The following is a 16,987-nucleotide window of genomic DNA, read 5'->3' on the forward strand; positions in this document are numbered from 1 at the left end:
GGCTCTTAGTATACAATAACAATGATAAATAGTAAAATCAATGTTTTGGATAGCAGCTGTGAAAAACATTTGTGACTCTTCTAAGTAGTAATTCTGTGTATAAAAGGCTGCATCCTTTTTGTAATCCTTGCAAGGCTATAAATGATGTAATATAAATCAATAAGATCATCCTAGCATGTATAATGCAATTATGCTGATAACTACATTTATAACTAGATATTAAAGCTTCCTGTTACAGCTTTCTTTTTCACATTACTCCGTATCTGCTGTCATAAAAGTCTTAATGAACCTTTGCAAAAGGCAGAAGAAGCGTTGTAACCTCCTTTCCAGATTACTTTTTAATGGTCTTGATTCATGACTCTTGCATTTTAAATAAGTATGATAGTGACATGGAAATTAAATGCAAGCATTCCTTTATTCCCATTTGATACTCTGTATGCAAGTATTCGATTATTTCTGGATGGAAATATGTTCCTGTCTATACATCCTGTATAACATCATAGTGCCTTCCCAGGACAGACAGAGCATCCTGGACTTCTATGAAACCTTCTGCAGATTTGTGCTAACCACGTAGAAGTGAGGACTCCTGGGGCACTGTATTGTTGATGTGGCAGATGTAACTCTGAGCTACTGGAGTCCATTGTGTTGATGGGAGCTTGAACACATGCTGATATTTCAGTTTGTCTCTTCTGCATCTGTCTTCTAAAGCCAGCAAATTGGTCGATGACTTTACTATGAATATCTTCTGTTTAGTATATTGCAAATAAAACTCGCCATTAAATTTGTGGGTGAAGAAAAGTGACTAATAAATTTGATTAATAAAAAATAATGGAACCCCCAGGATGGAGCTATGCAGATCAAGCTTCATTCTCAGCATTCTCTACTGATTTCCATGGTACAGTGTGCAGTCGGCAAGATTGCAACTTTTTAGCTGTTAAAGGGATCTGCTGGCTTCTCAAGATTGCAAGATGGGAGCCATAATAAAAACATTTACTGAGGTGTGCCTGATGCAGAATCTTGCCTAGAAAAATCAAGGGACTAGAGGAAGTTTAATTATGAAATGTGATGTAGTCTTCCAGTCTGGGTTCCATTTCTTGTCTTAGGAGCCCCAGATCTAGTCACCATATAAATGGCATTGAACACTTTCCTTATTCTATTTGGTTATCCTTATAGAGTAGCGCAAATGCTAATTGTGGGATTGCCATCATATTTTGACGGAGTTTGTGTTAAATGTATGAGAGAAGTTGAGTGCCACTTACATTTTTGTTCCTTTTTCTGTTTTCTCATACATATGATTCACGAAGGGGGAAAATTCTGCTCCTTTTGCATTTTTCAGCATTGGTCATTAGGTGAAGGCATGTGATTCTGTGTCAAGGACTGTGTCAGAAAGACAAGAGAGGCGGTGTGATGAAAAACTGCTGACACGGTTTCCCTCTCCCAGACAAAGCAGCTTAATTCTGTTAGCAAATAGGAAGTACAAAGGGGTTGAGCCCAAGAGAGACCACTTACAGATTAGTCCTATCAACTTCAATGTCAAGTTTTAATTGTTCTTTGGTTCAGTACATCCTTGACTTGGGTTTTTTATAAATTCTTCAAAATGTATAAGAGCAAGAGGGAATATCTGACTCTTGATGCATCTTCTTTAACGTGAATGACTGCACTGAATCAGGCATTTTATCCCCCAGTACTGCTCGGAAATAACTTTCAGGTTAATCCAATAGAAGAACACTTTCTTCACATCATGTTAACTCCATTAGGAAGCAGTGAGAATATTAGGTGAGAAAGGGAGTCTTTCCCAGATCTTGCATGAGTTCAAGCTAGTTTAGAAGCGCCTTCTTTTGGAAAAAAACAAGTCTGATGTTCCTGACAGCAGGGCTGAGAATTTTCTTCAAAATAAACATTGGTTTCTGCTGCTAACTGGCAATCTGGGAAGTGCTGTAGAAATAAGAAATCAAAATTACATACAAAGCTAGTTTGGTGGTTTGCATGAAATCTTTTTTTTTCACTCCTTTAATTGGCTTAGGTTGCAATTCTGTACCTGCTTACCTGGCAGTAAGCCCAATTGTGCTCTGGGAGTTAGGTTCTGAGTAAAAATGTATAGGATTGTGCTGTTAACTGGTAGATTAATAGGTAAATTAATCAGTTAAAACTTTAGCTGATTAATTGGGAGAGACACTTTGAATCAAATGGCGAATTAAATCTAATACCGTTAACTTTTGTTTATTAGTCCATCAATTATCTAGCACTTTTTTAGTGTATCAAAAAGGCCTCAATATTGAGAATTTGGAAATATACTGATTTATTTAAGTGTCAATTATTTAAAAGGTTGAAGGTTAATTAACTAAAGTCCTTTAACCAGTTGACAGCCCTGTTTTTTTTAATGCATGACACAAAAAGCATCCTTGATCTTGTCTTTCACTATTTGTGGTTACTTGTGACTAACTGCATTTCAAACAATGTTTGGTTTACAATCAAATGACAAACATGGGAAATGCAAAAACTGATTCAGCATCTCTTTATGTGGGATTTTGGGAAATAGGTTTTGCTGGGTATTCCTTTGAGCAGTCTTGAATCTCTGTTTTGCCTTTAGTGGGCAAAATAAGATGTGCTTCTCTGGGTCCCTGTTTTTCTTTTGTCTCACCATTAAGGGGCTGTTTGTATTTCTGCTATCTTGCCTCAGTCTTGATTCATACATTGCTGTTGCAATGTGAGTGCCACCAATATGTTGCTTCCATTGGGCTAGTGCTCCACATTGCAGCAATGATAGATACAAGTGGCAACCAGATGTTTCATCTGATTGCATGGTTGCTTCCCATCCCATGCTAGTTGTGTGCTTCTGTTGTGTCTGCTGGTACTCGTATAGGAATGGACCACACAATCCAGGCAACTGTTATCACCCAATGTTTTCTGAAGACTCTGTGAAATATGGGGTGCACCTCTGCCCATTTCTTTAGATGCACATTTCTAAAGTAGTTCTGAGAGCTTGACACCAGAGGGCAGAGTATTCATTGGCATACAATCCAGTGGCGTACAACACATCAAGGCATTTATACCCAAAGGACAAGTTCTGTAGAAAGATAAACATAAACGAAGGTTGTAAGTTACATGTTTGGGTGCTATAGTAAAGAGACTTTGAACTAACAGGAATGAGAGACCATGCGTATGCATTGTAGGCTGCAATCCTTGACCCTCTAACCTGGAGAAATGTCAATTAAACTTAGCGGGGCTTACTTTTGAGTAGACATGATTGTGATGGCATATTTTGCTGAATTAAAAAAAACCCATCGACTTAGAAAAATACTCTGGACCCATGTTTTCAACTTTGAAGCTAATTGGTCTGCTAGACAATGTAGACAATGCTGAGCTGGATAGGGCCAGTAGACTGACTCAGAATAAGGCAGTTTCCTATTCTCCTATATATCTACACATTTGGCAAGAGGGTCACATAACACAGTGGCAAGCCTGGTTTTTCCACTAAGTGTACATTCAACAAAGAGCTACAACCAGCCCTGACTTTCAAATGTGCAGTGCAGCACAACTCACATCACACTATCACATGCAGCCCACTGGACATCATGTATTGGAGCGTTCCAGGTCCTTGCCAACCCCCAGTGTTGGAAGTCTCAGGAAGATGGCAAAAACAGGTTTACTGTGCTTCTACTGTGTTGCTATATATAGCTGGTTGGTTGATTTAGCTTGATGGGTCACAAATAGGCTAGCCTAATATACAGGTTTGAAAGAGCACATACTTGCTCCATTTCCATGTCCTGTGCTTTTTTCCGGCACTTCCACAGAATGACATCCATACAGCTCTGAGACCTCAAAAAGGAATGCCAGATCAAACACGTTTTGGAGCTCCATCCATGAAGAAAGGAATCATCATCCTTCTTTGAAACTGAAATTAGGAAATATAAAGGGGTATAAATTATGTTCAGATACCAAGCAACTCCAGGCATAAAACTTCATAGTGCTTCAGCCAGTGAGCTCATATAACAATGAAGATGGGCCAGCTAGCAAGCTCACTTAATTGGCTTCTGAGCTCATCAGAAATCCGAGAGCATTTTCCAAATCAAGCCATATTTTTACTGACATTATATTTTATCCACATAAAATCATAAAACATCCAGATGTAATTTTATGATACTGCTCCATATAAAACACTGGAAATCCCAGACATTGCCAGTTAACACAGGAAGTGAACATCAATCTGCAAGAAGATTGTTTACATTCCGAAAGTGCAGGATATTTCACTCTCAAAAATCACTAACATTCTGCTAAAAGAGAAAAGCAGTGTAGAGAAATCTTCACATCTGAAAGAGGTATAACAGATTACTGGTAATGCATTTCAGAGGAAAAAATAAGTAGCATTTGCCAATCAATGTAGAATAGAACACCGTAAGCTACTATGCAGTCTGTAAAAGCCATTATTAAAGGCATCTTTGATGGAGCGTCTACTGGCCCCATCCAGCTCAGCATTGTCTACACTGACTGGCAGTGGCTCTCAGGGTTCCAGGCAGGGGTCTTTTCCATCCCTACCTGGAGATGCCTGAGAATGAACCTGAATCCTTCTGCATGCCAAGCAGATGGCCTACCATTGACCTTCAGCCCTTCCCCAGTGTAACATTACTGGTTTGCAGTGTTGGCCCCAGGTTTGAGGGGGCCCTTGGCAAGGTAACCTTTAGTGAGCCCACCCTTTTGTTAGTTGGGTTTCCTAACAGACTTACTTGGCATCATTTGGAGTAATAATGTTTTTTCCTATCAGTTCTTGGTGTCCCCCACTGGGGGTCGCAGAGCCACCATTTTAATTTGTTGCAACTAATCAGAGATTTTGTATCTGTGAGTCTGATGAAGTTGAGGACATTGTACATTATTTATTAAGTTACCCCTTGTATGGGCCCCCAAGGTATAAATTTCTCACCTATATCCTCTGCTCAGACATCAAAAAAATCTAGTGGGGTGTGTGGGATGTGCCCTTTTTTGATCATGGCTGTAGTATTTACACATCAATTCATGGGGAGGATCAATATGCCTTTTGTCCCAGAGAGGAAATTTCATTTTAATGTTGGGGATGTTCCTTTCTGTATGTTGATGAAATTTGTTTGATGAAACATGACTTGCATTTTTATATGTATCTTGTATTTTTCTTTTACATGTACTGAATTGTGGTAGCCTGTGGCTCTGAGCAACAAAGATTCTATCTATCTAAAATTTATTGCATTGCCCCAGAGCAAAACTACATGGGAAATCAAAGCAACCATTGGAGCATTGTGGGAAATCAAAATGGTGGCCCAGCACCAGAAAAAATACCAAGCCATGAAATGATAACTGTTATGGCCACCACATGGCCAACCATATGCTCTATTTTCTCTGATATGATAGAAATAAAATTGCATCTGCTTGCTGATTTGCAGTTTTATGAATGAAAACTCATACAGTGGAATTCATATTATTCAGATAAGTTTCAGTATCTCAAGGTTGAGACAAATGAGTGTGGAATTACTTTAAAATCTGGCTAGAAAATGTAGGGTATCTTGTTTAAAAATCCGACTATCAGTAATCATTGTTTCCGGGATACCCTAAAACACGACTGGGCATATCAGCTTTATTCAGCTGATAACGGCTCAGCCACAAGGTTTGAGGTTCAAAGCTCACATCCACAGCTGACAATTTGCGACAGACAGTGCTTGGCAGGGACTACAGTGCTTCTTAGCACTTAGACAGCAATAAGCTGGGTCTGTCTGGGGTATTAGTAGTTGCAGATCTAGATTTGCTGTGTAGCCTTGGGTAAGTCTTTCAGCTTCATAAGAATTTGAGTATAAAAATTCTCTTAAACTAAAACAGTAATTTCATTGATGATATTCCTTGCAGTCGCACTGTAATCACTGATTTCAGGGGAAGATGGATTGCAACCTCTTTGTAGCATAGAGATAACAAAATGTCCTAGCTGTTTTCTTTCTTGGGATGGTGGGAAGATCATTTAAGAGAGATCCTTTTGAGAAATATTGCAGTGTGCCTGTCATTCATTGTTTATAGCAATATTGTTATGTTGTAGAACTTCTCTGCTTTCCTTTTTGAAAACCAACAAGAAAAATAGTGGATAGTTTGTATTTGTTTTGTAAAAGTTTGTTTGTTTTGAATAGTTTGGGTTGTTAATTTGTTTTAATTGTATTTTATTTTGTTTTTATGTTGGTTTTAATGTTTAATGGTTTTGATCCAAGACGGCCTGCATGGAGCAACCAGGGCTGTGCATGCAGAGCCCATTTGAAAAACCTAAAATCCTGCTGATCAGCTCTTTGGCAGGAAATAGGGAATGGGTGGTGGTGGCAGCAGAATTCAGCTCTTGAAAGCTGGTCAGTTTTTTCTTTTGAAAAAACTCTACATTCACAATACAGTACCAGCTGTTGGACTGAGTAGGAGAATCATGCATATAGCACTCATGTGCATGCAGTTGCCTGTATATAGTAGAGTTCAGCAGTTGCATGTGTAGCCTGTGCTGCTGGATCAGAACAAATGTCTCATGTAACATACATAACCTATATAAGTAAGTCAATACATTGAATATTGAAGCGACCTTGTGCCAAATCTGTTTGGAAGAAGCAAGTCGAGGGGGTTGGTTGGATAGCCAATTCTCCAAGCCTTTCCACAAGCTGTTGAAAGGTTCTCAAAGTGCCCCCCCAGTTTATTATAGTGCTTAATGCCCAACACATTTTGAAAAAAGTTTCCCTTCTTTGGGAGCAATTATTTTTGTTGGGAAACTTCCTCCTTGGCCAAATGCAAACTTTTTGGGGGGCACTTGGGAGAACACTTCTTTCTTTTGTTCTCTTGTATCCAGTGCCTTCCCTCCCTGATTTTGGATTCCATAGCTGAGCCTTCTGAGACTATTTCATGGTATCATTTTAGGACTTCAGTCTGGAGCAGTACAAATGTCCATTAAAAAACCCACCACCACTATAATCCTGGACACTTTGGATATGAACCAAATTGTCTTCCATACCAACTTGTCATAATTGTGACAAGAAAAGCATACAGTACCATCTCTCCCCACTGCCCTGCACCACTCCAAAATGTTACACTATTTTATGGTTGTTGTTTTTCACTGAAAACCTACTTTTGGTGATCTTCTTTTGAAAGGAACATTGCTCAAATTATTTAGGGAAGTTAGCTGTGGGTTATTTTTTTCTTCTTCTGATGTTTATGCACTTTGATGAGAAGCCAGATTCTCAGGATCTTAATTGTACAGATTTGGAAACGAGGGTTGTTGTTTTTTGTTGGCACTGGACTATAATCACACCAAAATCCAATTAAAACAGAGAAAAAGAGTAGAGGAAGATCAAAGAGAGAGAAAGGGGAAAGCTGTACCAGCAGCACAATCCTATGCATATCTACTCAGAAGTCTTACTGAATTAAATATGACATACTCCCAGGTACGTTTGTACAGGATTGCACCTTAAGGCTGAAACTTTATTCACGTGTATCTAAGAGTAAACCCTGTTGACCACAGGGTGGCTTAATTCGGAGTAAACATGCATAGGATCGCACTGTTTGGTTCCAGTGTTGGCTCAAGGATTTTTTGGGGGTGGGGGCACTTGCCCTCAACCTGCAAAGGGTAAAGCATATAAATGGAGAATGCTCTGATGCTGCCTCTAATCATCTTGGGTGATCTGTACAAAAGAAGTATGGTGGAAGCACCGTTGGGGCAGTTGGACCTTTGCTACTGGCTGCTGCAGTTTGGTGTTGTTGTTGTTTTAAGTTGGCCATCTCTTTGGATTTAAAATCAGTTGGAAGTCAAATTTGAGGGCCTAATCATAATTTATACTAAAGCCAAACACTGGTTGCAATAGAGGTTGGACCCAACCTTTGATCGTTATTATGAAAGAGCCTGGACTGATTTTCCCCAGGAGGTTGAAATATTTTATCTTCTCAGAGCAAGGACGGCACATCAGAAACAGCAAGGCAAACTGATGTTAGCATGCCAAGATCATTCACAACTGCCCTGCAGGCTCTGCATTTGGAGATGGGAGAACAGCTTAGCTTCTCTAATCCTTCGTTCCTTATCTTCCATTAGAAGGGTGCGGAGTGAGAAATGCCTTTAACACAGGGGTGGGGAACACTTGGCCCTCCATATGTTGTTGGACTCCATCAGCCCTAGGCAGCATAGCTAATTTTCAGGGGTGATAATTATAGACCAGGAGCATCTGAAGGGCCACACTTTCTCTACCCCTGCTTAACAGAATCGAGAGATGAAGCAAGCAATCATATGTACTCCATAGGGATTATTTGCTTAACATTGGACTGCAGTGAGAGACTTGTGTCCAGTTCATATACTTGGCAATGTCTATACCTGGAATAGGGAAGCTGTGACCCTCCACATGTCATTGGACTACACCTCCCATCAGCCTTGACCATTTGTCATAATGGCTGGGGCTGATGAAATCCAATCAGTTCCCTCTTCTGTGTGAGAGGGGTGGGAGCATATCGGGCTATTGGTGTCCTTGTAAGTGGGCTGAAATTATATAGAGGTATAGCAGTCTGATAATCTCTGAAACTATAAGTGCTAGATCTTACTTTTTTTTAAAAAAAAGTGGTTGCATTCAACATTGCGCTAAGGCAAACTTTCCATCACTGCAAAGATTTCTCCAGTGGAATGTTCTCCCTCTCTCTTCCCCACATGTGCCCCCTCAGTTTGTTCTTGGTGTTCCCTCTGGAGCTGATTTGGAGATAGTGTGGGGCACGCATGGGTGAAGTGGGGGGGGGAATTCCATTGCACTAGTGGTAATCCTTGCCCTTGCTCTATTATTTAGTTAAATATAGCCCAGAGCCTGGTTTCTCAAACTTCTTTGTTTTTTAAACATAGTTTGCAAGTGTCAGTAATGAGAAGGGTATATTTCCTAGTATATTTAAGCCTATAGCAAAGAGCCTGCTTTCCAGGTGTTTTATAAGATTGCCTAGTCACTGACTAAATAGTTATTTTCTAGGGGAAAGGTTCTCCCCAGCAAACTTTTTTTTTCTCCTAGTCAGAGAGCAAACAGCTGTATTGTTTGCCAAAGCCTCCCTCTTCTCTAAGGCTATTTAATGTTTGTTTAGTACAGCTGTGTGGTGAGGGATGAGCTGAGAATGAATCGTGGCTGCACAGTTTTAATTCCGCCCCCTACACAACTGTGAAAATACTTACCATGGGTAATGGGTAGACCTGGCCATAGTGTAGGGACTGATTTTTGGCTGTCATAAGAGATCCAGAAAAACCTTTATTTTATTTTATTTCTTGGAGCTGCAGGAGTCGTGGTCAGTGCCTGGACATAGCAGTGAACCAAACCGTGTTCTTACTACTACAGAAAAGAAAAAAGAAAAGAACAGGAACTTTCTGTTAGGTGGAGTTCCATCTTTCCAAAATGCAGCCATATTGCCTTTCAGACCTGATATCTTTAGCAACGGTATATCTGGCAACTTGACTGTAAGCCAAGGTGTCTCCAACCCAGCTGCCTAGCTCAGTGGCAGAGGACATGCTTCCCATGCAGAAGAGCTCAAGTTCAATTTCCAGAATCTTCTGGGGGGAAAAGGGATTTTGAGGTGGTAGGGATGGGAGAAAGGCCTCCTCCTTTGGAGAGCTTCTGCTGGTCAGAGCACACTGTTTGGGGGTATCTGTGGGGTGCTCAGAAATGACATTTGACACCTCCAGCCCTCCAAAAGCAAAGGCAAAATTGTGCTTAGCATCAAGACTCTCTACTTCATGGAATAAAGCAGTTTCTTCCTGAGAATCAGTTTACCACTTTGCAGACTGCCATGCTTCCCTCTCTGACAACAGCCACGTGAGAAGTTGCTTGAAAGATTTTTCCCAACCAACACTCCACCTCTTCTGCACTCTGATGTAGCTGTACTGAATGTGTGAGAAGGAGGGAAATAGGAAGCACTGTCAGGTAGCAGGGAGGCATCTGTTCCATGCTGCTGAAGCATTTGTCAGTAATCCAGTCTGCGGATGGGAGTTCAGTGGGTGATTGAGAACTAATTTGGTGTTTGTCACACGGTTTTGCTCTATTTATTTCTTTACTAAATTTCTAAACAGCCCTTCATCCGGATGGATCCTGAGGTGATATTCAATAATGCATTGTATTGCAGGGAGCCACCTTAAAATGCCTCGTAGGCCACCAATGGCCTGCATAGAGTAGTTTTAAGAAATACTGTTCTATAGCAGTGACTCTTCCACTACTGTGTATTTAGGTCCAAATTAGATATGACAATAGGAGATCCGTGATCAGATTTCCTGATTTCGTTTCAAAGGTGAAAGAAGCTGTGGGAGTCCCTGAATCAGATTGGGGCAATGGTGCTGGAGAAGGAAATTTCAACCCTTCTTGTACACTTTTTTCCTGAAATGAATTGCCCCCCTTCCCGAGCTGTTATTTGCCTTGCAGAGCAAAAGTGCCTACATAATACCCACATTTTGCTCCAAAGGGCAAATAGTAGCTTTGTGTGCATGTGTCAGTTCATTTGGGAAACGATGCAGAACAGAGTTACCCTCTTCCCCCCATCAAATCAGTCTTAGTATCGCTATCCTTAATAATTTTGGTGTATTCTAAAAACAGCAGGTCCTATTGATGGATCTCTCATGTCACATCTAGTTTGTCCCTTTGTGTCGTTTGATCTGAAAATTAGAAAAACAGAAATATAGGTACCCTGAGTCATGTGAGGGTATGAAATATGATGTGTAGTGTCTCACAGTGGTTGTGGGGAAAGTATTTGAATTACTGAAGCAGAGAGTATTGACAAAAAGTAATGTTTGAAAACACCTGTCTTAGAATTCACTATCTGGTTTAAGATCTGTAATTAATTCCCCATTTCATTTTCACTGATACCGCTGTAGTGGATGCGAGGGAGAGGTGTTGGGCCACATCCCTATATTTAAAAATAAATGTACTGCCTTCAAGTCGATTCGAACTTATGGTGACCCTATGAATAGGGTTTTCATGAGGCTGAGAGGCAGTGACTGGCCCAAGGTCACCCAGTGAGCTTCATGGCTATGTGGGGATTCAAACCAGGTCGTAGTCCAACACCTTAACCACTACGTCACACTGGCTCTCTATATTTAAAGAGGCATAAACAAGGAAGCTAAATGTGGCCCTTGGATTTATTTGCTTTTCTTTAAGAATTAATGAAGACTGCTAATCTCCTTTTGTTATTTCTAGTTGATGACCAGCCACAGTGTCTCTGCTGTGTGCTGTTGCCATCCGTGGTGCTGCTGGTGTGTACAGAGGGAAGATGGCATTCTGGACACAGCTGGGCTTGCTGCTATGGAAGAATTTCACCTTCAGGAGAAGGCAAACAGTAAGATCACATCATTGCTTTGTTTTCATGAAGTAGGCAAGTGTATTGTTTCTTGGGCCCTCTCAGACAATAATTTCTGGCAACAATGCACACACAGTTATTACTCAAATATGCAAAACTTCCATTGATCTGGGTAGTCTTTTTTATATGGATAGCTATAGGATTTGTGCTGTGTATCTTATCATAGAATAGTAGAGTTGGAAGTGACCTATAAGAAGAGATCCTGGCCCTCCTTTGAGTGCCAACCTTTCAAGTACTATCATGCCTCCCCTCAGACTTCTGTTCTCAAGGCTAAACATGCCCAGTTCTTTTAGTCTTTCCTCACAGGGCTTTGTTTCCAGTCCCTTGACCATCCTTGTTGCTTTCCTCTGAACTTGTTCCAGTTTGTCTCCATCTTCCTTAAAGTGTAGTGTCCAGAACTGGATGCAGTACTTAAGATGGGGCATAACCAGTGCCAGTAGTATACTGGCAAATGCAGAAGTTCAGGGTCCCTTCATGATAGTCACACTACCCTTTTTTTTTTTGCTGCTGGGTTGAGAATGAGATCTTTGTTAATGCCTTCTCTCACAACAACAGACGTCTCTAGGAGCCAAGTCAGCATGAAAGGGAAGAGTGTTAGCTACTGAAAACAGTCTTCTCAGTGGCTGACTCACCTCTTTTCACTCTAATTGGCTCCAAACAGGAAAGGACAAGGAAGTATGTTAGAAGACTCTTCTCAGTGGTTAACACACTCCTTTTTCATGCTGATTGGATGATAGGATGCTGGAGACATTGGGACCCTGCTCCCAAAAAGTAAGGGGTCTAAGACCCCAGACAGCTACACCCCTGACCAGTGCTGAATAGAGGGGAACTACTACTTCATGCAATTTGGAAACTATGCTTCTGTTAATGCAGCCTAAAATAGCATTTGTCATTTGCAGCAGTGACATGTGATCCGCAACAATTCCAAGATTCTTCTCGCATGTAGTATCACTGGGCCGAGTATTCCCCATCTTATAACTCTGCATTTGGTTTCTTTTTCCCCAGGTGTAGAACTTTGCACTTATCCCTGTTAAATTTCATTGTTAAATTATTTTTAGCCCAATTTTCCAGCCTATCAAGATCACTTTGAATTTTGTTTCTGTCGTCCAGGGTATTAGCTATGCCTCCCAATTTTGTATCATCTGTAAATTTGATAAGCATTCCATGCACCTCCTCATCCAAGTAATTAATAAAAAAATGTTGAAGAGCACTGGGCCCACGACCGAACTCTGCGATACTCTCTCATCATCTCCCCCTACTGAGAAGGAACCACTGATATGCACTCTTTGAGTATGATTCTATAACCAATTGTGGATCCACTGTGTTCCATTTAGCCCGCATTTAGCCATCTTGCTAATCAGAATATCACGGGGTACTTTGTTAAAAGCTTTGTTGAAGTCGAGATATATTATGTCCACAGCATTCCCACAGTCTACTAAGGAGGTTACCTGATAAAAAATGAGATAAGATTAGTCTGGCAGGATTTGTTCTTGACAAATCCATGTTGGCTTCTAGTAATCACTGCATTGTTTTCAAGGTGCTTACAGACTGACTGCTTTATAATCTGCTCCAGAATTTTCCCAGGGATTTATGTCAGGCTGACTGGTTTGTAGTTTCTAGTTTCCTCCTTTTTGTGTTTTTTGAAGATAAGGACAATATCAGCCCTCCTCCAGTCATGTGGCACTTCACCCATCCTCTATGATTTTGCAAAGATAATTGACAGTGGTTCGGAGAGTTCTTCTGCCAGTTCCTTCAATACTCTAGGATGCAATTCATTGGGCCCTGAAGATTTGAACTTGTTCAAAATAATTAGATATTTCTTGACCATTTGCCTATCAATCTCAAGCTGCAATCTTGCCCCTTCAACTTGTACTTCATGTTTCCCGGGAGGGTCATAGACCCTCTTTTGGGAGAAGACTGAGCCAAAGTAGGAACTGATTGCTTCTGCCTTTTCTCTATCATCTATTATCATTTTGCCATCCTGGTTGAGTACCAGTACCACAATTTCTTTTCTCTGCCTTTTACTGTGGCTAAAAGAAAGCTTTTTTTGTTGCTTTTGACATCCCTCATTCTCAGTTTTAGCCTTCCTGATGCCATCCCTGCAATTCCGTTCTACCTGTCTGTACTCTTCCTTTGTGGCCTGGCCTTCCTTCCACATCCTATATGTGTCCTTTTTTGTTTTCAGGTCATCTCTAAACTTTTTGTGAAGCCATATTAGCTTCTTCTGCTGTCTTCCACCCTTTTACTTGTTGAAATTGTTTGCAATTGTGCCTTCAGAATTTCCGTTTTTAGAAGTTCCCACCCATGTTGGGCTCCTTTTCTCATTTGGGCTGCTTGCCATGGAACCTTACTTATCATTGTTCTGAGTTTATTAAAATGATCTTTCTTGAAGTCCAGGGTATGTGTATATCTACTCCCAGTTTTTGCTTCCTTTAAAATCAAGAACTCAAGTATAACATGGTCACTACCCCCAGAGTTCCCATAACTGCTACTTTATCTGCTAAGTCAGCTCTGTTGGTTAGAATCAAGTGGAGGATAGCTGATCCTCTAGTTGCTTCCTCCACTTTCTGTAAGAGAAAGTTGTCTCCAACAGAAGTCAGGAATTTCTTGGAGGGGCAGTGTTTGGCAGAATTTGTCTTCCAACAGATATTGGGGTAATTGAAGTCCCCTATTACTACTACCATCATGCCTCTTCGAAACATTGGCATTTCAAAAGTTTCATGCTCGTCTTCTCCTTGATTGGGTGGTCGGTAGTAGACTCCAATCCCCATGTTCCTTACTTATCTTCAGAAGATAAATAATCAGCAAGTTGGATCTTAAGATGCCTTTCCATGCATGGAAGAAATCATTCTGTGCATGGAAGGGCTTTTGATCCACAAGTTCTCATTAATATAAGAAGTGGGATGTGATACTGGCTGATTCTCCCTTCCCTCCACTACCACCAACACCACCTCCTACGCTGCTGCAGAGAATATGGAGCAGATCTATGGTGGCTCAGTTAGCGGGGGCGGGGGACTCCATTAAAAGCATCCCTCCTGCCTGAACAGAAAATACTGGTGTCTTATGCTGCTTTTATTTACAACCCTGGACTCAGAAATGTTGTGGGGAGACATCTTAATTTCATATTTAAAAAAACAATCCGTAGGTATATACGTAACAAAACTATTATATGAAGAGGCCCATATATCAGTTCAGTCCTCTCATTCATAGAATCCTTGTCTTCCCTCAACTATTTTTGATTAAACACCAGCAAGTTTTTTGTATGTAAAGACTAAACATGGCAACAGAGATTTAGGAATCATAGCCCAGTGGGGATACCTGGACAAACTCCAATTCTAGATTCCCCTTATTGGATCAATATAGGGAAATCTGGGGGAAATCCCTGAGGTTCTGACTGCTGATTTGACCCCACCATTTGGAAGTTGAACTACGTCACACCCATACACATCCTGGAGGAGCTGTGGTTTAAAGCCTAAGGCTCTCCAGGCTGAAGAAACAGGTGATGCTTGCTCTAGATTAAGGAGTATATGCTGTGATCATCTGAGCCTTCCTACACTGCAGATTAAGGGGACATCCAGTATTGATCCCCTGATGTGGACAAAGATTGGTAGTTTCCTTAAATCTTACAGGAACTCATTTTGGCAGAAGTACTCTGTTGGATAGTGTTACAGTAGAACAAAAACAGCAATGATTAGGTTATATTTATCAGTGAAGAAAAAATAGTGTCATCACCAGTTGCTGCTGCTGAGAATAAGCCATTCTATTTTTTTAATATACATTTATATCTTATATACATTAGGATCCTGCATAGAAATATCACAGACGTACTGTTAATGCCTTTGCAGTTCATGTGGTCCTTCAACCCCACTAATTACAAGCCTTTTCTTCTCTCTGTTCCCATGCTTGCATGTATATGTATTTTAGTAATCTCCAATGCTACTTGATGAACTTAACAAAGTGGGCTTTAGTGTATCAAAGCTTATGCCACAATACATTTGTTAATCTTTAAGATGCCACTGGTCTTGGTTGTTCATTTGTTGGTCTAAAAGCACAGTATGGTTTGGCCTCAAACCATACTTAAATTAAGGCCTACCAGAATCCTTCATGGCCGCCTGACTTAGCCTAGCTTATGTAGAAATAGAACTTGTGTCCTAAATAAAACCTGAGTTGGAGCTACTCCCGATTCTATAGTATGTTCAAACTGCTAGGCCATGGAGTGGGCTTTTAAACCACACACACAACTACCTCTCTGGAACTCATCATAATGGAGAAGGAACTCTGCCACTACATAATTTACACCAGATGTGGGGAACCTTTAGCCCAGGGGTTGGGAACCTTTGGGCCTCCAGATGCTGCTGAACTACAACTCCCATCAGCCTAGCAAGCATGTCCAATGGAATTATAGTTCAGCAACATCTAGAGGGCCAAAGGTTCCCCATACCTACATTAGCCTTCCAGATGTTGCTGAACTACAACTGACATAATCCCTGGCCATGGGCCTTGCTTGCTGGGGCTGATGGGAGTTGTAGTTCAGCAAAATCTGGAGAGCCAAAGTTCCTCTCACCTGATTTTCTTATAAGGATGTTGACATAAATATTGGTCATACTAAGTTGCTTAATTGGTTCCTGAAACTTTTTTTGCATGTTCCATTTGATCCTGCCCCCATTCATTATATAATAATAATAATTTATTTGTCATTGACCAGATACATAGAATACAAAAAATAAAAACCAATAAAATGTAATACAATTTAGAAATAGTACATCCAATCAAGATTTTACAAGCATTTGACCTGTACCTTCCTACAAGAAATAGAAGCCGCAATATATTTGGCGACTTTATATGTAACTTGTGGGGAGTAATCTCCCAATAAATAATCAGCATAAAAGGATTCTGGTCTACCTGGGAAGGAAATTAAAATAGGGGAAATTAGCTGTTGCCTTAGATCACGATAAAAAGGGCATCTCAATAGAACATGCACATTGGTTTCAGTTTCTCCTTCGCCACAAGGGCAAATTCTATCACTGTATGGGACTTTATTAAACTTGCCCTCTAAAAGGGCAGAGGGGAGAGTATTCGTCCTCACCAGAGTAAAAGCCCTTCGATACTTAGGGAGTGTCAAATCCGTTAGATAGGGCATGGGAGAAAAACATCTAGGATTGTACCTATGTTTTCTTACAAGCATCAAATGGTGTTGGAAATCTATGTCTTTGATGCATTGCCGGATGACCACTCGGGCTGTGTCAAGGCCCATTTTTAGAATTATCGGGACAGAGAAGCCCAAATTGGCTATTTTATCTAAAATCTGCTTTTCCCATATTGAATTAAAATCATCGGCTAAAATAAAAGGGGAAAGACCTTTTGGCTCAAAAATCAGTTTTAACCACGCATTTATTTTAAGGGCCCAAATGCGTGATTCAACAGATTACAATCCCGTTTCTAGTCTCAAAATAAAACTAGGTATACAGGTAGAAACAGCTAGAACAGCTCTCATAAAATTAATTATAAGATTAATTAATTATAAAATTAATTATAAGATTCTTATATATGAGAACCAAATTTGTAGGTTACATGTCAATTTTATTAATAATTTTTAACTTTCTAGTTTAATAATGTTTTAAGTCTTTCGTGATTATATGTTTTTAATTGC

The 16,987-nt window shown here is 40.3% G+C and overlaps 1 protein-coding gene across 3 annotated transcripts in view; it reads left to right on the forward strand.

Moving 5' to 3' along the window:
• Positions 1-16,987, forward strand: part of ABCA1 (ATP binding cassette subfamily A member 1) — a 134,493-nt gene that overhangs the window by 10,344 nt on the left and 107,162 nt on the right. For 2 of the 3 annotated variants that reach the window (XM_061633173.1, XM_061633193.1), the window contains exon 2: positions 11,178-11,316. In XM_061633173.1, coding sequence (XP_061489157.1) covers positions 11,251-11,316 — 66 coding nt within the window. In that variant the 5' untranslated portion in view covers positions 11,178-11,250. Of the gene's footprint in view, positions 1-5,683; positions 5,785-11,177; positions 11,317-16,987 lie in introns of those variants that run through there. The other variant, XM_061633184.1, reaches the window with a different exon arrangement.

This window comes from Rhineura floridana, chromosome 1 (assembly GCF_030035675.1).
Source record: "Rhineura floridana isolate rRhiFlo1 chromosome 1, rRhiFlo1.hap2, whole genome shotgun sequence".
In the NCBI taxonomy this organism is placed as follows: Eukaryota; Metazoa; Chordata; class Lepidosauria; order Squamata; family Rhineuridae; genus Rhineura; species Rhineura floridana.